The 21,374-nt window shown below is 40.6% G+C and overlaps 2 protein-coding genes across 4 annotated transcripts; one reads left to right on the forward strand and one right to left on the reverse strand.

Moving 5' to 3' along the window:
• The first annotated feature begins 62 nt into the window (after nucleotides 1-62).
• Nucleotides 63-18,176, forward strand: bcl2l13 (BCL2 like 13). Of its 3 annotated transcripts, none has more exons than XM_067589104.1 (7): nucleotides 63-383; nucleotides 1,465-1,669; nucleotides 5,170-5,259; nucleotides 6,168-6,324; nucleotides 7,779-7,851; nucleotides 8,068-8,196; nucleotides 15,029-18,176. In XM_067589104.1, the coding sequence occupies exons 2-7, from the start codon at nucleotides 1,528-1,530 to the stop codon at nucleotides 16,079-16,081; spliced, it is 1,644 nt and encodes a 547-aa protein (XP_067445205.1). In that variant the 5' UTR covers nucleotides 63-383; nucleotides 1,465-1,527; the 3' UTR covers nucleotides 16,082-18,176. The 3 variants fall into 3 exon arrangements, with proteins under 3 accessions (XP_067445205.1, XP_067445206.1, XP_067445207.1); XM_067589105.1 differs by lacking the exon at nucleotides 63-383 and adding an exon at nucleotides 805-920; XM_067589106.1 differs by lacking the exon at nucleotides 63-383 and adding an exon at nucleotides 867-887.
• On the reverse strand, nucleotides 18,172-20,888 carry bida (BH3 interacting domain death agonist). The gene is made up of 4 exons (XM_067589115.1): nucleotides 20,567-20,888; nucleotides 19,903-20,184; nucleotides 19,051-19,184; nucleotides 18,172-18,896 (listed from the first exon to the last, which is right to left on the reverse strand). Exons 2-4 carry the CDS (start codon nucleotides 20,159-20,161, stop codon nucleotides 18,699-18,701), a joined length of 591 nt encoding a protein of 196 aa, XP_067445216.1. The 5' UTR covers nucleotides 20,162-20,184; nucleotides 20,567-20,888; the 3' UTR covers nucleotides 18,172-18,698.
• Nucleotides 20,889-21,374: the final 486 nt, after the last annotated feature.

Raw genomic sequence — 21,374 nt, forward strand, 5'->3', positions numbered from 1 at the left:
TCTGTCGCTAACGTTATTAAACTCTCAGCTCACCTGACGTGCACGGGCGGTTGCTAGGATACACTTTGAAAGCCTACTGAATGTTCAATCCAAACAACAATAATAATAGACTTAATCTTTGAAGTGAGTTATCCTCACAATATCAGTTTAAATAGTCTAAAACCGTCCACTGAAGGTGTTATTTTGAAGGTTGTGACAGGAAGGTTGGTGTTATATTGTCGCTAGCCTTGCGTAGCCGTAAGAGCACACTGTGTACTAGTGCGAACTTACTGCTGCCTACCAGTGGTGGTCTGTCCTCTCCAGCTCCTGCTGCAGAGGACTGTGTCGCATATATCCCCTCAACCTGTCGTTTGTCAGCACCTGGTTGCCTTTGCACAAGGGCGGTAAGTTTGGCACCCACTGGCCTCAATTTATATTAAAATGAAGTTTTTGGTTTCCGAAATAGCACATAAAATATGAAACGTTAAGCTAGCTAACCCTATAGCTTTTGCATGTGTGCTGAAGTGTTCAGCAAAGACGCATGACCAAAAACGGACTTTTCCAGTGTAACAGACAAACATGTAATTTGACCTGTAATTAGCTAACGAACTGTGTGTCTGATTATTATTGAGTATGAGCGTATAACGTTATATTGTTGTCATTTATAGCCATGCTGTCATTTTGGAGAAATTAATAATAATTCGAATTTTCTGATTTTCCAATGTTATACTCTTTAAAGTACTTTCATTTGAACATTGAAACTGGTATTACTCACTTTGGCATATCAGTCAAAGTCAGCAAGTGTTTTTATTTTGACAGTTGAAGCCGGAAGGTTTTCTTTATTTGACAAACTTGACTCATGTCTAAGTTTTGATCCGCATGGTGTCAGCTCATCTCTGGAGGACGGTGTGAGTTGATAAAGTCGGAGTTATTGTTTGCATGTGAGTGAGTTTGTAAACTGCTGTTTATCGTCCAGTAAACTTACGGGATATCAAATATTACAGCACAAAAGTATTAAAATATACACTAAACAGTTATTCATCAAAGGCTCTCATTGAAGGACCTTTCACGCCCCTTAGGCCGCCACGTGTGTTATGTAAGTTGAATTGTTTCGTGATGTAAGTACAAGACAAAGAGACATGTCTTGTGTGTCTTCACTTAGCAGCCATGTAGTCCCAGAGGCATTAAAAATTACATTTAGTGATTCGTTTTTAGCCTCATCACCCCTTGGCCACATGGGCAAGTGAACCTGGCACAATGGGTGTTGGACATTGTGCTGTCATGCCTATGATGACACTGAGTGGGACATCTGTTTTATGTCATACATGTAACAGCTGTTAAACAACACATGTCATCATGACTTTTTTTCCAGAGTCTGATGCAGATTCCCTCATGTTTTGTTAATGAGTGCCTCAGCCAGAATCAACTCTATTTACTGCCGCACTAACAATTTATTCTTCCCCCACTGGCTGTGATTTTCCTCAGGTGTAACGTCCAGCTTTGACTGTAAGAACGTATGTGCCTGAGAGTCTGACACACGTCTGTTTAATGGCTACCTCGGGCTCCACCTCTTCTGCCTCCATCACCGCCACTGTGCCTGAGGGTTTCCATTATGAAACCAAGTACGTTGTCCTCAACTATCTGGGAATGCTGCCTGTTAGTGGATCACAAGCACTACCTGCAGCTCAAGGTGAGAGGAAAGACTTTAGATTTATGGCTCAATTTTCTTTTTGTTCATCTGACTTAAGGTATTGCTTCAACCTGAAATTAAAGAGCGGAAAGGAAGGGACACATTGCTCGTTACTGCAGTGCAACCACAGACACGCTGTTTAAGTCTTTTTTACAGCTCTCTTCATGTTGTGCAGTGTGACATGTATGTAAGGGCAAACCTCACACTTGTGCATTCACACAGCACACATGGTAGTAGCAAACATATTCAGGGTGTGCAGACAGTTTCCCACCTGTTTACCAGCTCAATTTAGCCTTCTCTGACATTGGCATAGAAACACAGCCAGAGACTGGTGTGCTCATTGAAGTGTGACAGTTATGAAGTAGCCAGGGCCTGTAAACAAATAGATGTCATTTGAGGCTCCCTGTAAGCCCAGCAACAATCCTTCCAATCTGGTGTCCAGAGTAGCTGAAGACTGGCCTGCCTTTACAGAGGCTTTTATAGCAACCTTGTGTCATTACCTCAGGTATGCAGCCTGCTGCTTTTTCATCTGTTTCCCTGTATGCCTGGCATATAAAAAGTTCACAACTGAGAGCTTTTTTTTTTCTTTTTTTTTTTTTTAAACAGTTGGAGCTATTTTGTCACTTAGTTATATGTATGTCACATGTTTCAAGCTTTTATAAATTCTGCTTCTTACTTTAACCCTTTCCATAGTCTTCCAGGTGTTTGAGTAAGCTATGTGCTGTTAGAGAAATGAAGAGTGAAAGTGAATCCCACACTTACCACCACCAGCAGCATGCCATGGTTCTTAATTTGTGCAATGGAGCAATGGCCACAATGTGTTTACTTTAAAAGAAATCTTATTGATTACAAAAGAAGAGAAACATCCCAGTCTTGGAAAGTAAGACGGTTTTGCAAGAGTACCATTTTAGGTCATGCATGTCACTCCCTCTGTCCCAGCATATGAAGAGAGCTATCTGGAAAAAGCTAGAGAAAAAAAAAGAGGGATAGTAAAAAGGGAGAGGGGGAATTCTCCATATTTCCTGTCCCTTTTATTGTTTGGTGCATGCTTGAAATGGGTGGAGAAGGGCAGATGAGTGGCTGATCCCTGCTTTCCGCTTGACCCAGTCCAATTTCTGACAGCCTGTCATGTGTAATCACCGTAGGATTACTCACACGCCGATGGACCAAAGCAAAATAGTTGGCCGACTAGCTGTCTGGCTGAATGCTGAAACAGCACCAAGCCCAGGAAAAACCAACACTGATCCTCAGGGCGTTCATGTATGAGCTGCAGGGACAGAGACAGAGTGAGAGAGGGGCCGACTGAGTGTCCTCTTCCTTCCTGTCGAAAACACAGTATTTGATTTTCCTCATGAAAACATTGATTGGAAAAAGCATATCAATCAGCTGTTAAATCAATGAAGAATGATACTTAAAGGTCATTTGTGTTTCATGTATTTTTTTTTTGGCTGCTAGTTTACAGGTTAGCTGCACCGTTTCAAACCTACAGAACTAATAGTTCACACATTCCATCGTAATAGAAATAACAAATGTCTTTCGGTTTGTGAACAGGCAGTGTCATTCTTCTTATCAATGACTGCGGGGCCTGTCCAGGCTGAATGGCTACATTCAGAAAGTGTTTCGTGTGAATGTGAAAGCTCATGGTCATACACCCAAGAAGGCTTTGTCTCAGTTATGCCCTTTGCATGGTTCATCATGGCCCCAGCAGTGTAGCCTGGATCTTGTAAATAATTTACTTCAGCATGAGCTGTGAATTGTGTGCACGCAATGAAAGAGCACCATTATCAACTTTTGTCTTTTTTAAGTTCAGTAACATCATGCTGAGAAGGGACAGTAGAATGACTTGAATGTAAAGTTTGTTAGTGTCAGCTGCACCTAAACCTGCAAACATGTTTCTGCCCTCCAGGAATGTTAGTGTTTATACATGCACTACTGGTTTGTTTGGCAAACTGTGTGTATTTCATGTCTTGCTAAGTGTGCAGACATCATTGAGTCCTTATTATGCTGGAGTCAAAGGATAACCCGACTTCCTTATGATCCTGATCCAAGACCTTTAATATTGAGTATCTGCCTATACTAAGTCTGATCCCATAATTATTCTCAGTTTATATTTTTTATTTTATTCTAAATTATACAGCTGCACAGTGCACATCTATCTTACAGTCTTTAGAAATTCAGTTACAGCTCACACAATGGGCCTCATTCACAAACAGTGCATTCGCACAAATCTGTGCTTAAAATGTGTGTACGAATGATTTAAGCACATTGCGCTTGCATTGGGGGATTGATAGCAGAAAGTAGTGGACATGCCATTTTTGTTCCATCGTGGAAGTTTTGAGGGCACTATATAGTGGATAAATGTATACACTCATAACTCACAAAATGTTGGAAAGTAAATGTAGTGCACAAAATAGTAAATAGAAGGTGATGTCAATTTTATCCTAAATGTATCCGCTGTATTGTGCCCTCAAATATTCCACAATGGAAAGAAAAAAGTAGTTTCTGCTAACAGTCCCACAATGCATGTCATGTCACAATGCACTCTATGCATGTCAGTAATGATGCAAAATAATGATGATTAGTAAGTGTCCAAAATCTCAGTTTACTGCTCACTGTGTCAGTAAACTATTCAGGAGGGAGTGAATGAGGGAGTGATTCCATATTTTGTTTAATGTGTTAGCATGCTAACATTTGCTAATTAGCACTAAACGCAAACTATAGTTGAGGCTGAGGGGAATGTCATTATTATTCTTGCAGGTATTTGGTAATAAACTAAAGCATTGAACATATTTTGACCCAATAATGTTGCTTTCATGAAAAGTCATGGGATCTCCAAAGTCATTGGAATATATTCTATGGGAACCATGAATGTTTGCTCAAAATTGTGTGCCAATCCATCTAGTAGATGTTGAGATATTTCAGTCTGGAGCAAAGTGATGGACCGACCGACTGACGTTGCTAATCAGACCTAAAATCTTAATCAGTACCATTAGTCCTTGAAGACCATTTCAGTTAGAGGCTGGCAGCACCTTTTCTGCACATTCCTGAAGCAGCAGTAGCAGTATGTTATGCATGTATATTATGACATGGTGCTAATTCTAATTTTGAATTGGCAAGCATTAAGACAGAGGGGAAAATGAAATTATTAACGCCATCATAAATCTTAAAGAGTATAAACTGCTGTGCAGTGTCTTGGTCTTTGATAAGCCTTCTTGATAAAATTGATTTCCTCGTTCATATTTCATCTTTTCACTAATACCCTGAACCAACACACATAGTTGTCATTGTCTGTCTTAACATGGCTTCATTCAGAATCAAACGCAGCCACTTCAGTTGCTGCATCCCAGTCTAAAAGGGCTTTTGAACAATCGACTGGACAAGGGGCTTAGAGGGTAGCTAATTTTGAAACATGCAAGACCTGTGTGTGTGTGTGAGAGAGAGAGAGAGAGAGGTAGATAGAGAGAGAGTTAATTCATGTGTCATGTGTTTATCTTTTTCAGGAGATTCCCAGAATGAGAGAGAGAGGACCAGAATGATAAAAGGGCAGATAGAGGAAGAGCTGAGACAACTGGAAGATGAAATCGCTGCATGTAAGTGGACACACACACACTAACCTCAACCACTGACCCAAAATCAGCTTTTTCCCACAAGCTAACACACCAGCACAGTACTTTATAATGAAATGTTAAAAAAAAAACACACCATCAAAAAGTGCACTTTTTTTGGGTCAGTTGTTAAATCTATTGCTTTTATTCTTATTGTCATATATGTTATTCTTTGTTCATGCAGACAGTTGATCTTGTTGTGCAAAGGGATACAATATTGTTGTTGTTGCTGTTGTTGTTCTGTTTCTCTGTGTCCCCACTCTCCAAATCTCTTCTCTCTATCTCAACCCAACCGGTCAAAACAGATGGCTGCCCACCTAGAGCCAGATTCTGCTTGAGGTTTCTTCCCGTTAAAGGGGAGCTTTTCCTTACCGCTGTCGCCAAGTGCTTGCTCATGGGGGAATTGTCGGGTCTCTCTCTCTGTAAATTAAAGAATACGGTCTAGACCTGCTCTGTGTGAAAAGTGCCCTGAGATGACTTTTTGTTGTGATTTGGCGCTATATAAATAAAATTGAATCGAATTGAATTGAAATAGGGAGTCGGTAGTTGTCAATATGCAATGTATGCCGTGAAACAGAACTTCGGTGTATTTCCATAACCACAGTTCAGAGTATATCCAAATTAATAGTCTTATGGAGTCATTTAAACTCTTAAGGTGCTGTCTGAACAATAGAATTGTCCGTATTTTATGAGTCATCAGCAGCATGTCTGTATATGAGATTTTATAACATTTTTTAAAAAAAAACCCGAGGTGCTACCTTGATAAAATGATTTTTCCCAGTCTTCTATGTTACCACCCCACATTCCCTTTTCTGGCATGTGATTAATTCCTGAAAATGAATTGCACTGCCTGCCTGAGATATCATTCTGTCCTGTTGTCTGTGTGTTTGCAGCCTTTTCAAGCACAGGCTTCGACCGCCACACATCGCTGGTGTTCTGTCCGGCCAACCCAGAGACCTCAATTGAAGACTGCCTTGCTGCACTGGGAGACCGGATGGCTAGAGAACTTGACACGCACCTGGCAGCAGCCGTACACACACTCCTCACAGGGTCAGTTCACAACTCTGTGACTATGTTAAATGAAAACACTCATACTGTAATTCTCAGGGCAGAGCTAATGTAGATTAACATGCTTGCATGATCACAAAAGTGCTGAAAAAACGTGACACTGCTTTGAGATGATTGCTGCTTTTTTTTGACTGCCTACAATGCTTAAATTCCAAAACATTTAAACTTTACATGGAAGCAGAATTGTGGGAGTCAATGCAGCAACTACACTATATAATACTATTTTCACTCTATATTCATGCAGTATGATGAAACTGCGTGTGTCCACAAGTTTCAGTCTCAAAGCACTGACAAAGTCAATGTTGATATACTGCTGGTATTGTTCGTTTTCTTCTCAATGAACTCTTGAACTTCAGCAGTTCTGCAGTCAGATGAGAAAAAAAGCTGTATTGCATGAAAAGATTTTGCATTTAAACGTTGAATGTGTCAATTTTATGACAAAACTGCATAGAAAATATCAAAATGAACTAAAATACTGTATTATGTCTGTCAAGACACATGAAGAGATGACACAGTACCATGCATACTTGCAACCTGAGGTGTATACAGGCACGTTAATTGTAGTTTTAGATTTTCTTTTTTTTCTTTTTTCTTGTTGAATTCAGTTATGTAGAGCACATTCTTGCTCACACACACGCACACACACCCACTGATACACACATACAGTGAGTGTACCCTCCTCATCCAGACATTCAACTTGGAAGTCTTTGCAAAAGAAATGATGAAACACCGTTCACAATCTCAACCCAAATATGTTGGTTATTTGCCCTGAGCTGGAATTACAGTATGTTCTAGAGACAGTCTGCTTTATTTCCCCCCCATTTGAGACTGCACGCAGATAATGATAAATGAAACTGAATTATTGTGTATCTGTGGTTGTACTGGGCAGCTTCCAACTGTGGATGTGTGTAACTGAGTGGGACATTGCTATAAAAAAACATTCATGCTCAGTAAACTAGGAGTACAAGTGGGCTTTTTGGATGTGATTTTTGGATATATAATCATCTGCAAAACAGGAAGAAAACCAAGGCACACACATGCACCTTTTATTAAGTCTTTATTTTAAGCATGGCTGACATCTACATGTTATAAGACAAACACATTTACAGTATATAGCACATAACATAATACACATACACCACATAATTCTATCCCAACATATTTTAAATACAAAACCTTAACAGTTTCAATCAGATAGGTACGTTTAAGGGGTATTTCTTTGCAGGTGAAGTCCTTCTATTTGTTATTAACAAGTCACCATCTAATTAATCACTGGTTGTCAAGTAAATAACTTATAAAATAAATTGTAGTTTGTTGTGCAGTATAACAATTTAATGGCATATTGTGATATAAAACATTTTCACACATATGGGTTTAAAGGTTGGTACATTTTAATACTTCTGCAGCAGTTCCATGTAAAACTATGTATGTTTCAGGCCTCTGGACTACCAGAGATTCAGAGACACAGCGCTGGATCTGTCAACACACACACAGGGAGGCTGGAGTAAGGTGAGTCAACCATTAGTTTTTCATATCATCTACATAACAATACCTGTTTAAAAAGATCAGATGAATGATGCAAATGTCGCAACATTCAATCTGTTCCCCTTTGTCATTCCTAATGTCTTTTACCTTTACGTTACCACTGCTTTTGCTTTCTTTTCTTTTTTGCCCCCCCCCCCCCTAACTACTACTTCTACTCCTCTCTCTTCCCCTCTCTTCCAGGTGCTAGTGCCTTTGGTGCTGCTTCAGGCTTTACAAAGTGAGGGCCAGTCTGTGACAACTTTGCTGCATCTGGGAGTGCGCTTCTTAGAGGAGGCTGAGGCTGACTACATCATCCAGCAAGGGGGATGGGTGAGTTATTAAGCGTGAAATGGGGGTGACCAGTATACCCTTACATTTTATGCTTAGTCACCTGGAAATGAAAAATAACTTAATGTTTTATTATTCAGATGGGTACAAATCTACAGAATATAGAAAAATATAAACATTCTTACATACTGTAACAAAACTTAGTTGTATTAAGGATTAAATATAATGCAAAATTATGCGGAGGCAGCATGGATATAGTATACTGAGCAGAGAAATGCTTGCACCATCCTCAAAATATACGTACAGAACTATAAACAGCCAGATGAGGGCATCAGTGAGCCAATTGTACAGATGTTTCATACAGAGTCACAGTTCTTCCATGATCTACAAGAACCACATAAACACATGAGATCAAAATGTACATTGTAATAAGAATGTTTGGCAATAAATCCTATATGTTCTGCATAATTCACTTGACAATATTTCAGTCATATATGTGACTTTAAAATGAACCAGCAACCATCTCAGTCAAGAGTCTAATGCTTTAACTTTCATGTAATCTACTTAACATTAACATTAATTTGTTGGCAACATTCAGTCATAGTTTGAACCAAAAATTTGATTCCTCAGCATTAACTATGGTCATATGAACTGTGCAGCTGGAGCTGAACAGTATTCTTGGCAGTTTACAGTTGAGCTGTGCATATTGCGACTGATGTCCTCAGGTGAGAAAACCCTGATTATGAGATGAATGTTTACTCAAGCAAATGAAGGAATAGCATTATTAGAGCAGCAATTTCCTCAAGAGTTATTTTTGCTCTGTGGTGCTAACTTAATGTTTTGCATGCACCTCTTCAGGGTTCAAGCCTAGACAGAACATAAAGATAAAATAACAAAAATACACAGATTTGTTTCTTGGCGTTTCTCTCAAGCCAGTAAATTGAAACGTCAACAGATTTCAGTTCCATAATCTCGCAGCATGACAGACAGTTTACCGTGTTAATCCTGAATCAAACTCAACACGCTACACAGGAAATGCAGGAATATTTCTCGTCATCTTAGTTGGGAAGATGGTGCACAAATTCCATATTGATAGTTTCAATTTTTTATTTTTTAAGATTTGCATTTTTTTTCCAGTGATGATATTGGCAAGGCTTTAGCTTTCCAGTGTTGCAATAAGTAGAACACTGCGTCACAGATGTCTCCCTATGAACAAGGTCATGCTGACGAAGGGTCACGTGATTTGACATGTTCACCGCCGCGTTGGGCCGCCATTACCTCATTGCCACGATGCTCTGCCGGGTTTTGTGCAATGTAACGTGAACACAGCGCGCTGGCTCCAGACAAAGCTACATTCTTGCCCTACGTTATGTCACAAGGGATGAACGGATGATAGGCTGGGGCAGGATCAGCAATGGAGGGATGAAGAGAAAGGAGGAGGGAGGGTGTGCATGAAGAGACAGGCTGATAGAAAGGGAGGGAGTATGAAGGAGGGAGGGGTGAGAGATGAGGGAGGAAAGGGGTGGGTATGGTGAGCCAGCAAGTAAAATCTCCATTAGTTTGACAGCTGCCTGCATGAACACTTCTCTCCACCTGGCTTTCTACCATCGCTCTATATTTACAATTCTCCTGAGCTTTTGTGTGTCTATTTGAGTGTAAACCAGGGAGTTTTGAGACTTCGCATTAAGGTAGGATGTTTCTTTTACTGGTGATGTTGAAACAACTACTGAATGAGCTCATTGGTCTTCGTGTATGTGTGTGTGTGACAGAGTTTTTACTCTGACAGTTAAGCAGTGAAGAAAACTCTCGACAGCCTGATAGGTCTTTCCTCTTTGGCAATGTTTGCAGCTCTTGTCATTGTTTAGTGGTTGCATGTAAACATACAGTATGCATTGTGTTTTTCAATAGTGCAATGATCTCAGTCAATGAAATGTGAGCTGCTAATTGCTAATAAATGCACAGTTTCTGTTTACGAGGAAAGAGAAGGTAATATGTAGGGTTTTGTTTATCATATTTATCGGCGTTATTTATCTATCCCTCATCACATTTTTACATGTTGTCATTTGGCAGATGCTTTTATCCAAAGCAACTTACAAGCAAAGCAAGACAATCAAGATATTTTTAAATATCAAAGTAGTATTTCATTGTTAATGCATGAATTATTCATTCATCATTTTCTGTGTTGAATCGATGAAGAGTAGGTATTCTATCCTCTCCCAGGACATTGTATCTTGTTGTGACTGTAGTGCGAGTAACAACATGTTGGGTTTGGATGCCTCTCATAATTCCTTTTGTTAGTCACATCGGAATACAATAAGGATTATTATGACCCTAATGTGGTGTACACTTCACTTGGCAGGAACAAAACCAGTAGCCCTTAAACAGCGCACAGCCAGGGGCGAGTAAGAGGAGGGCATGACTGGCGAGGGACGAGGGGGGGGAGATGAGCAAGCAAATGTCCTGCACGGAGAAAGCGATTTCTAAAATGAAGGATATATACTACAAAGCCAAAACTGTAGAGTAGAATTTATGCTGACTAGAGGTGGTTGTAGTTCAGTGCGTGCAAACCCAGCCACCCCTCTTCATCATCTGCACTGTTTTGTCTGCAGCCTGTCTCCTGTGTGTCTGTCTGTAGCTTGCGTGCTGCTGTTGGCCTTTCCTCATGAGGAATCAGACAGCTGTCCTTGAGAGTGCATCTGCACATCCTGAATTTGCACATCAGCCATGTCATATTACAGTCCTTGTGAGTGTGATGTAATGTGACTCCTGAGGTTTGGACGTAGCACACCAATAATTGCACCTGACTTCTTGGAAAAGAGATAATGAAGACATACATCATTTTACTGCAGTATATGTGATAGTCAAAGCAGCATATTTCAAAACGCAATAAAGCATCTTCTGTATGCCCTCAGTTTCCTATTAGAAACGACCTCTGATACTGTGGTGATGATATTTTAAGGACAAGGTGCTGTAAGGGTTCCAGTCTGGGCCATGTCAGGGCACATCACATTGTACCCTGTACACTGTAACAGTGCTTCCCCATGTTATGTAAGCGTCATCTCGCCAGCTCCAGGGTGAAATATGTGCACTGCTGTGCCAATAAATTGACAAGAGACTGGACTAGAGTAGAGTAGACTGATGTGCAGGCTGAGGAAGCCCCAAAAATAACTCCCATAATCCTCTAAAAACATCATCACCAGGGGCTCGTCTGGCCCCCTTGTAGCTTTGCTAAAAACTTGCTACAGCAGCAAGACTTTGGCCGACTGCCAACCTTTAAACAGGGCACCCATCCATTAATCTGTCCTTCTATCTATCTATCTATCAGTCTCTCTGCTATCACAACACTGTTAATGATGACTGGCCAAAAACCAATTGACTGGTGCAAATTGTGTAGCCACACATAACAAGAGACTTGAACATCAGTTTAAGAAGGAGTTTGCTCAAGACCCTACCAAATTTATCAGGATCCATAAACAGAGTCAGTTCTAAGCTAACAAAATACCCTGTCTTGTGCTGGGCAGTTTCATACTGCAGGCAGTCGTATCTGTGATGGTTTTAAGGGCATCTGCACGAAACTTAAAGTATTTGCTCTTCCATCATTAATTCAAAGGATACTGCTGGGGAAGAGATTTTACTGATGTACTATTTTATAGCTTTTATCTGTCGGTGAAACAGTGAGATTCTTTGATAGTGTTGTCCTATAACAAGGTTTTATTGCTTTTTGTAGGTTGATGAAGACAAATAGGCACTCACAGGGGCAGGAGTATATATTCTAACAAAGTAATTAAAAGAGGGAGAAATTAAATTTCCTCCAATGGTGAGGTAATCTTGTCTTGCATGTATTTCAGCAGTAACTCACTTGTACAATAAGTTAATGATACAGTACAGTAGTTCCCTATCAGCATTGCTCTCCACTGGGTTTTACTCAACTCAGCAAGCTGCTGTGTGACCTCTTGTGGTGCTTCACCATTAGGAACAGTGATGATATAATCCTCATAAATGTCAAGAGTGCATATGTGCCAGTGAACATTACATTGATCAAAATAACCACAAAACTGAATGTCACTGGTTTTGCGTTATCATTTAAAAATATGTGAAAACAGTTTCCCGTTTTGTAGTGTTGTGCGTTTAACATTTTGTCGATGTGTAAAGTGAGCCTTTGTAACATCTAATGTCTGGATTTGCAAGTGGATGCAGCATGTTGACAGTATGCAGCAGTCAAGCGCCAATGTAGCAAGTACTTGTAACAGTCACATAGACTTGGCAGCTGTTTTCTTAGTGAGTTTAGAGATTTTTCTTCTTTTTTAAGGTATACAGGCCAGTGGCTATGTTACCCAGCCTTTCAAAGTTAGGGATGGTTCCTAGATAATGCACTAGCTCACCTAGTGAGGGGGGAGTAAGGAAACCAATGACAGGTAGACTGCGCACCCTTGGCTTACAACAGGAATGTGTTTTTTTTTAATATAGTGAGTGTTTGTCTTGGGGCGAGGGTGGAGAACTGTGGAACACACCCCACAGCCGAACACTTGAAATGTTAGTGTGTGTCTCAGCTTCAGCAGTGCTGGAGGAACCTTAAAGAAAGGAGCAAATTCAGTGCGGATTGTCTTCTCAGGTGTGTTTTTTTCATTGTTTCATGATAAATTATTGCCGCAGGTTTAAAAGTTGTTAGCAAGGAATATTGTTTGCTATCATAAAATACCTCTGTGTTAAGTTTTTTGTTATAGTGCCCATAAATTTGATTTGGTTCGATGGTGAATTTGTTCTGTTTAATTCCAACACTTTGACCTGTTTTTTATGATGACTATTACGAAATTGCATTAAAACGTCATGTAATAAGTGGTTTATAGTTGGCGCGTGTGCTCTGCAGTGTGACTAAGGCAGGGAACACCCAGTTGGTATTCTTTATTGACACAGTAAATTTTACTGTCACTCAGTCTAACCTTTTAAGGTTAAATGTTGATTTAGATTTTACATCAGCGAGGACTAGAAATAGAAATTTGAAAGTATAAATGCAGGAGGATAGAGTGTTGTTGTTCCTGAATACCATCAGCAACCTTTTCCTGTGGCTTTTATACCACATGGCAGCTCTGTCCTGCTCTGTCCAGCTGATGTGGGAGCCTGTATCCTGAGGGTTTTTTAAAGCACTCTTTCTCTCCCACATGCAAATCAGCTTATGCAGAAAGCAAATGTTGGATAATGATGGAGGCTGTTAGATTTAATCTCTGTCCTGCCTCCCAGGATGCAGCTGCCACGCACAACGCTGCGAGTGTCCTTGTAAGGAAAATAACCTTCACAGCTTGACGGTGTCATTTAAAAATCAGGTTCATATAGGTTAATAATACCAGATTATATTTGCTACTCCAGGAAATGGTGTGTGGATCAGATGCAAATTGGCAGGCAGGGCCACTCTGTGAAGAACATAATGACATATTATCATGTTTTTAAAGGAGACAGTGTTGCCCCCTGGAGCTGGTCTCTGCTGTCACATCCTTTCTGTCTGCTTAACACACAAACACTCGCCCTTCCTTTCAGAGAAACACCTCTGTGTCTACTGTCTGTTTGAATCTCATCTGTTCAGGTCACACCTATGTGACATGCACAGCGGCACAGAGATGCCTTCTCATGACACTTTCAAATTTAACTTCAACCTAGCTAAGCTCAGTCTATTATCTGTAAACCCGGGTCAGTTGTTTCTCAGCAGTTTTTGTCAGTGTCATCTGCTAGATACACCTGCTCAGACAGATGTGAAGTTAATGGTGATGTTGGTCTCTCGGTCTGTTTGTCCACCACTTTGTTCCGGGCTGAAATATCTCAGCAACTATAGGATGGATTGCTATGAAATTTTGCACAGACATCCATTGTAACCACAGGAGCATACTTTGGAGATCCCCTGACATTTGGTCCGGCGGTACCGTTCACAATTGTGGTTTTGAGTGAAACATATTCATATCACTGTCAGGCTCAACTGTAATAACTTTGGTGATTACTTTCCATCTAGTGCTGTCAAGTGCAGCAAACAACCGCCCACAACATCTTATTAACCTCCTTCTTTTCATCCAGTGTTTTCAACACAGAACACAGAAGCTTTGTGCCCTCAGGATCGTGAGCATGTCAGTGTGTATCTCGTTCTTTTGTGCTCATTGTGCACACTCAGCGGCCTATTTTTCTAGCACATACTTAAGATCTTGCATCACATTGTGTACTTAGCAAGGTATAGCTGGTATAATCACTCATACTGCTTTGTTGTTTCTGTTCTTTTCAGTTATGTCAAACGTTGACATGAGAAAAATGGCTTTGGGAGAGAGTTTGACCTTTTTTAATATTTTGAAGTCGAATGTGTGTTCAGTTCAACAGACTCTACTGTTTGATTTAATTTGCTTAAATGTGCTTTGCTTTAGCAATGTGACCTCTGTTTCAGTTAGTTGTACCCACATGATATGCTTGTTATATAATAGAAGAACATTACAGATGGCTCCTCATCTATCATTGGTTAGTAGCTTCATACCACTAGGTGGCATACAAGGCTAACCTAATGTAAAGCACGCAGTGCAAGAAGTAGATGGCTGCACTTTGGAATCCAAAGCCAACCCAATCTAAATTTAAACTCTATAATGTATGATCCTGCGCACTAAAAATGCACCAACTATTAGCTTCAGTGTATATACTTTGCATGTCATATGGAGTTTTCTCTTTTAATTTTCTTTATGGGTGAAATAATCCTCCATCATATTGTGCCCAAAGAGCAAACTCAGAATACAAAATCAATTTAACTTTTATATTTATTACTCAACATTCTTCAGTATAAACTCAGTCTTCCTCACTCACCAAGTTTACAACATACATATACATCTCTCTTCCTGTCTGTCTACCACAGGGTGAAATATTTGGCCTTGAGTCAGAGGAGGAGCGAGGTGTTACCATTGCTGAAGACAGCAACGACATTTACATCCTCTCAGGGGAGCAGCATCCCGACCAGCTCAGCCCCCCCTCATCGCTGCTCTGCACTGGAGACAACAGCAGCGGGCAGAGCTCCTGGCAGACAGAAAGCTTACCTGTGTCACTGGCTGGCCACGAGTCTTGGGCACAGGTTGGTATGATGGACCCTGAAGACGTCAAGAGCCTGGACAGCAATGAGGGCGTGGCTCTGGCTGAGGAGCGCAGCGAGAACAACTCCTCAAACTCGGACATTGTCCACGTAGAGCGCGAGGAGGCTGAGCTACTGGATGAAGGCGGCGAGGGCGGAGCGATAGAGGAAAGCATGATGAGTGTTTTAGGCACAGAGAGCGAGCTGGCCGAGCTCAGGGAAGAATTTAGGGACCAGACTCCACCTGTTCCAGTGTCATTGGAGGCAGACACCACAGCCCCGGCCTCCCTGATTTCATTAGAGGAGCCAGTTGTAATAGAGACGCCCGCGAGCTTGTCAGCAGAGCCTTCCCTCATCTCAGAACCAGAGCTGCCTCCCCCAGTCCCAGAAGCTGCCGCTCTCCCTCCCTCTGAGCCAGAACCTGCAGCACCTTTATCTGTTCCTGCAGTAGAACCAGAGCCTGAGCCAGAACCAGCTGCTGCCACTGCCCCAGTGCCTGCTGAGGCGGCGCCCTCATCTCTAGCCAAGGAGGCCCCGACCGTCAGTTCCACAGCACCAGCAGAGCCTGAAGCCACCTCTGAACCAGAACAGACGCCCGTCTTAGTGCCTCCCCAGCCAGAGGAGCCCCAGCCCGAACCAGAGACTGTGGCAGAGCCAGAGGCCCCGCTGTCTGCACATCTGGTCCCAGAGTCTGCAGAGGCCCCTGTACAGGCCCCAGCTGAGGAGGCCCCGGTGCTGCCAGAGCCAGAATCAGAGCTCCCAGTGCTGCTTTATGGAGGCGCTGCACTAGTGGTCCTCGCTGCTGTGATGGCATACGGTGTCATAAGCTACAGGAGGAAGTAGAATAAAAAGTATCTTTCTCAGGGGATTAGAATGCAAATTAAAAGATGTTAAGGTAGATAATTTATTAGTACACACTCTCCTTACAAATTGCGTTGGATTTATCATTTGAGGCTGCATTTAAAAAAAAAAAAATTAAAAAAAAAAAACACAATGCTTTTGAAGGTTTAAAATCTGTGAAAATTCCTCCCAGCAATCCTGGATCTCACCACATTCACAACCTTACTGCTGGAATTCTTGGCTGTTTTCACTCCACCAGGTGCAAACACAGAAAGGGGAAAATAATGCACTCCACTGTACTTCTTATTTTTGATGTTTTTCTTCTCCCTCAATCCTTTTGGGTTCACCATGTCAGTCATAAATTCTTTTGGAATCCAGCCCTTTAGATTTGAAAGTGTGTGGACTTTGATCTCTCTTCTGCCTGTTTCGGTTTCTGTTGTCTGTTGTTAGGATTGTTTTGTGTTATTTGAGTCAATGTACCTACATGGAAATCTCAAGTTTCTCTTTCTATGCAGCAAAGTGGCATCTATTCATCCTCTCCCCTCTAACTGTGATGTGTTATTCTGGTACTTTCTCTGATACACAAACCAAATATAGAAATTAAACCAATAATGTGATATTATGCGTCAGTTTAAAGGCACTTCTGACAAAACAGACATATTGGTTTAAATGTATGTTCCATCTTTCCACACTGCACATGGGATTTCTATCAATGTACAAATGTGCTCCATGTTTTAGTTCACCTTTATGTGTAAAGACATTAAAGATTTTCCCCAAAGTATTTCAGTGTGTCCTAAGGGACAGTACTACTGCTGTATTTTGTAGAAATGTTACATTGAACATGTTGATATACTTCTAAATCATTAATTTTGACATCAGTATATTCTTATGTTTGAATATTATGTGAATGTCCAAACAACAGCAAGTCACAGCATTATTCATTGTTGCTATGGGGTTTTCCCAGAGGTGAACGCCAGTGTTTTGTCATGTCATACTTACAATGTAAGTTGTCAGACTTTTAAAGATACCTGTTGGCTGAATCAAAGTCCTTATGTAAGCTGCATTACTTTATTTGCATGACCTTAACAGGAAAATGTGAACGTGTTCACCAGATATGGAAAGCAGGAAGTGAATGGAATGTGAATGCAGCACATGAATTCAGTCTTCTCTTCAATGTGAAAGGATTTATCAGTTGAATTTATTGGGCGGGCACCTGAAATGAATCACCATATGCTGTTTTTTTGCAGTTTCTTTCCTGTCCTTTACCTTTTTCAGCCTAGTGTCTTTAGCCCCTTTCTATCACTGCCTTACTGCTCCACCGCTTCTAATGTACCAGATATGTGCCACAACTTGCCAAGTAACAAGTGCACCTGTCCCAGTAACTGCTTCACCAGTGAGGATATGAAGTCCATACGCTCCCTGAGTAGAATATGAGGTAGTAGGCCACTGTAAGGTAAAAAATAGTTCTTTACCAACAATCTAAACGTGATCAACTTATTTGTGTGCTTTTACATAGGCAAAAGATTCTGTAACAAAAACTGTGAAAGTGTGAAACAAAACACCTGGCCTGAAATAACATTTTTCGCAGGAATGTAACACCAAATCAACCGAATCTCCTCATTAATAATCCAGTGTCACACAGGAGTTGTATACAGGAAATGCAGACTGTTATTGTGGAAAGCCCCCCCCAGAGCCCCAACGCATTCAAATTAGACGCTAAAAGAGTTATCCTGCCCTTTTGCTTCATGGAATTATTCATGTCGCTATCACATGATGATAAAAAGGTGACCTTGAGTTGCCCTCACTGCTTCTGCCCCACCACTTAAATATTTTCTCTTTGATGATTTGGGCATTTTGTGGTTGTATCACCATGAAAATTGATGAAAAGCTGTTTTGGAAAGATGCCATCTTCTTAAATACAGAAAGGATGTTTCCATGTATGTCTGTCAGTGTTACTCAAATTACGCCTGCTTTCAAAGGTTAACTGTTAAAGTATGGAGTAGGTGGATGTTAAAAGGTCCCAACATGACACTTTGTACCTTGAGTTTCCTACAATACACTGTTTGAGATGAGAATAATAAAAGATAAGACTATTTAATCAAGTGTGCTTTATTCAATTAATTCCAGGATGTACATTACATTGCCATGTAATAACACATTTAATGTTTCAAGTATATAAAATATAATCTCATTAAAGTGTTTATTTGAATAAGCATTACAATTCAACTTACATCACTGGAATGATTAGGTATTCAAGCAATACAGTGTAAAGATACAACGAAACCAAGATAACTGAATACACAATAAAAAAAAAAAGTATTTTATTAACTGGAAAGATGCACTGTTATGCAAGAGTAAACTGAAGAAACGGAATTTCATTATAAAAAAGATTCAAAGCACATAAAGAAATGAAAAAATTCAAGTTTCACAATGTAAAGCTTCCTCTTTTTATGAGACTAATTACTCATTATCACTTTCCTTTCGTTTGAAGTGTTTTTACTAGTCAACAAAGCTCTCTTCACAGTTGACTAGTCAGGAGAAGCAGATGTCCGTCTCAGATTCGGCTGTATTTTCCACCACAGATTTCTCAGTTATTTCCTCTTAACTTGCGGCTCAAAAGTCACCTGGCACTTGCAGGGCTGATGTACTGCAGCGCAACGTCGAACAGGTCTTTCAGCAGTCGTGGGACCTGCTGGCACACTCCCTTCACCAGCGTGAGACTGAGGGCCATGATGATTCGCTCCTGGGGTAGATGCTCGAGACCCACTCCCTGTCTCATCGCCTTATCCACCTCCTGGCTGAGATATTTTTTCCAATCCTGCAAACGAAACAAAGGGATCAATCATGAAGACAGTACTCTGCTTATTGCAACTGTAAAAGACCATTAACTGTTAAGTGCTTTAGTCAAAACCAGAATAAGAACACATCTTGTATATACAATCAACAATTCAAAAATTCTTGAGCAGACTTACTTTACAGTGGGATGATAATATGTTCTTGCTCAGGTTCTGGGTAGCCTGAGCCACCACATTGTATTCAAGCTGGGCTGCAATTTCTCTCAGCCCTGCTGCAACCTCCTGAAGGACTGCTGCCTCTGCGTGGTCCGCTATAATGGAACAAGATTGACAAAAACATTGGTACACATTAGTCAACATAATGTTAAATGTTTCTGGATTTAGCAGCAAGAATAGTGGAGGAAAAATATTTCACCATAAATTATTATTATACAGCAATGATCCTTCTCTAAATTGTTTTAATTATTAGAATCTTGGACTTCTGTATTAACACATTTTCCTCTGTACTGAACAGAATTTATTAATATAGATTTACAATTCATGATGTAATCAAGGGACAGATGTAGGAATGTGAATGAAAGTTTGCATCAAGTGAGACACTAGATGCAAACTTGCTAGCTTGTCACTTCCTGCTTTCACTTTAAGAGACAAGTTGTTTTGTTACTGGAAATTAAATCTGCATAGCGACCTGAGTGTGAACGCTCTGACTTTGGTCTGTTACAGTGAGATTTCCTCTGCATTATTTGAGTAAATAAGTGTGTGGCTCGACTGTACATTAGAGTATGTCTGTCTACTCTGACACTGCTGGAAACAAAAGGCTTCATTTATTTTGGATGCATACAACAAAAGACTAAAAACTTGTTTTGAGAAAAAAATCATCCATAGATATGAAACCTCAGTGATGAATGTGGTGAAACTGGTCTGCTATCAAGGTTTATGAAGTGAAACTAACTCTGTAACGTTACCTGTTGAGTTGAGATAATCTTAGTAGTGCAGTTGACAGTTACTATTATTCGGTTACAAGCTCACCAGGCCGGTGCAGTTGCACTGAAGGCTGAAAATCATCCAGAGACATAGAGATGCTGCTGGGCAGGTGACCATCGGTTTCAAGTCCTCCATCGTCTTCACTGTCTATCCAGGAGCCGTTGCAGTTGATGTCCCGTTTGAGCTTTTCGCCCAAAGAGAAAAGCTCCTCGTCGTAATCCGGGAGTGTATAGTCCACTTGAAGGAAGGAGAAAATGACCAGAGAGGCGTTTTGCCTACTGGTCAATTTCCTCAGATCATCCATTAATAATCACAACTCGGGACTTTCTAGTTTGGACAAGAACAGTGAGGGTAATGTTAGAAATGTTCGCTCAAGTCAATAAACAGGACAGTCGCCGAAGTGCAAAAAAAAAAACACCTGACCAGCCCACTCAAGAAGTTCTGATAACGTTGCATAAAATAGGAAAGTGACTAAATTGCAATTTATAACACATAGTTTAGCTTTACATATCATGTGAGCCAGGACAAATAGACTTAACGCTATTCTGACGGGTAAGCTAGCCAGAACGATTAGCTTAATATTACCTTAATGCTAACTTGGTTAGTTGTCGAAGTCGAACATAAAAGTTAACTTTAACAAAAAACTTCGTGACTGTATCTGGTTAACCTAACTTCAATCTCCTTCGAAACAGTGACTGAGTTTACTCACATTCGTCTTTAATGCCAGTCGCGTTTCACCGTTAGATAGACAGCAGCAAGCTGATGTTTCTAAGATGTTAGTGCGCCATTTAATACTCTTCAAACACAGCTGAGGTAATACCCATATCGCTGTGTGGGCAGCAGGAAAACAGCAACATGTCTTGTGACGTAGGCCGTTGGAGGTGGAGCAAAATCGTGTTACCTACATGGTAACCCTAGATTTGCGAAAATCCACCCGAGATTTCAGAGTATTGACTTTAACCCACACCACGTTTTAAGCGGTTTCAAGCGATCGTTTAAAACCAAACTATGATCTTTCCCTAACACTACCAAGTGGTTTTTGTGCCTAAACCTAACCGTTGTCACATCATAAAACAGCGAGACAGGAATATTTTGAAGTGCCTCGCGAGACTTTCGCAAACCTAGGATTACCATTTAAACAGGTCCGTGAGGCAGTGCCCATGATGCCTGCATGCACTGTCAGAAGTTGGTCAACAACGCACACACACACAAACACACACTCACACCCATTTCAACGTGATTTATGGGAAATTGGCTTCGAGTAAACAAAACAAAACAGAAAGAACTGTTGGAGCCGGAGTTCAATGTTGTCTCGCAGGAGGAGGAGAGAGAAGTTTGTCCAATTTATCTTCAATTTTTCTACGATTTCAACAATTTACTTTAAATACAACCCCACCAGCTAAATAATGTAAAACCTGTGACGGACAGTAACGTTGTCACATTAAACTGCTTTAATTTTTAAACCGATTTAATTGTTAAACCTGAATACTAAAAACAATACTACTATTATTGCTCAT

This window comes from Thunnus thynnus, chromosome 5, assembly GCF_963924715.1.
Source record: "Thunnus thynnus chromosome 5, fThuThy2.1, whole genome shotgun sequence".
In the NCBI taxonomy this organism is placed as follows: Eukaryota; Metazoa; Chordata; class Actinopteri; order Scombriformes; family Scombridae; genus Thunnus; species Thunnus thynnus.

Bases quoted from the DNA above. Each gene is read 5' to 3' on its own strand.
- bcl2l13 (XM_067589104.1), top strand. From the start codon at position 1,528: ATGGCTACCTCGGGCTCCACCTCTTCTGCCTCCATCACCGCCACTGTG. The intron at 1,670-5,169 runs GTGAGAGGAAAG...TATCTTTTTCAG, and splicing joins AGCACTACCTGCAGCTCAAG to GAGATTCCCAGAATGAGAGA. The intron at 8,197-15,028 runs GTGAGTTATTAA...TGTCTACCACAG, and splicing joins TCATCCAGCAAGGGGGATGG to GGTGAAATATTTGGCCTTGA.
- bida (XM_067589115.1), bottom strand. From the start codon at position 20,161: ATGGATGATCTGAGGAAATTGACCAGTAGGCAAAACGCCTCTCTGGTC. The intron at 19,185-19,902 runs GTGAGCTTGTAA...GTTCCATTATAG, and splicing joins AGTGCAACTGCACCGGCCTG to CGGACCACGCAGAGGCAGCA. The intron at 18,897-19,050 runs GTAAGTCTGCTC...TTTCGTTTGCAG, and splicing joins TATTATCATCCCACTGTAAA to GATTGGAAAAAATATCTCAG.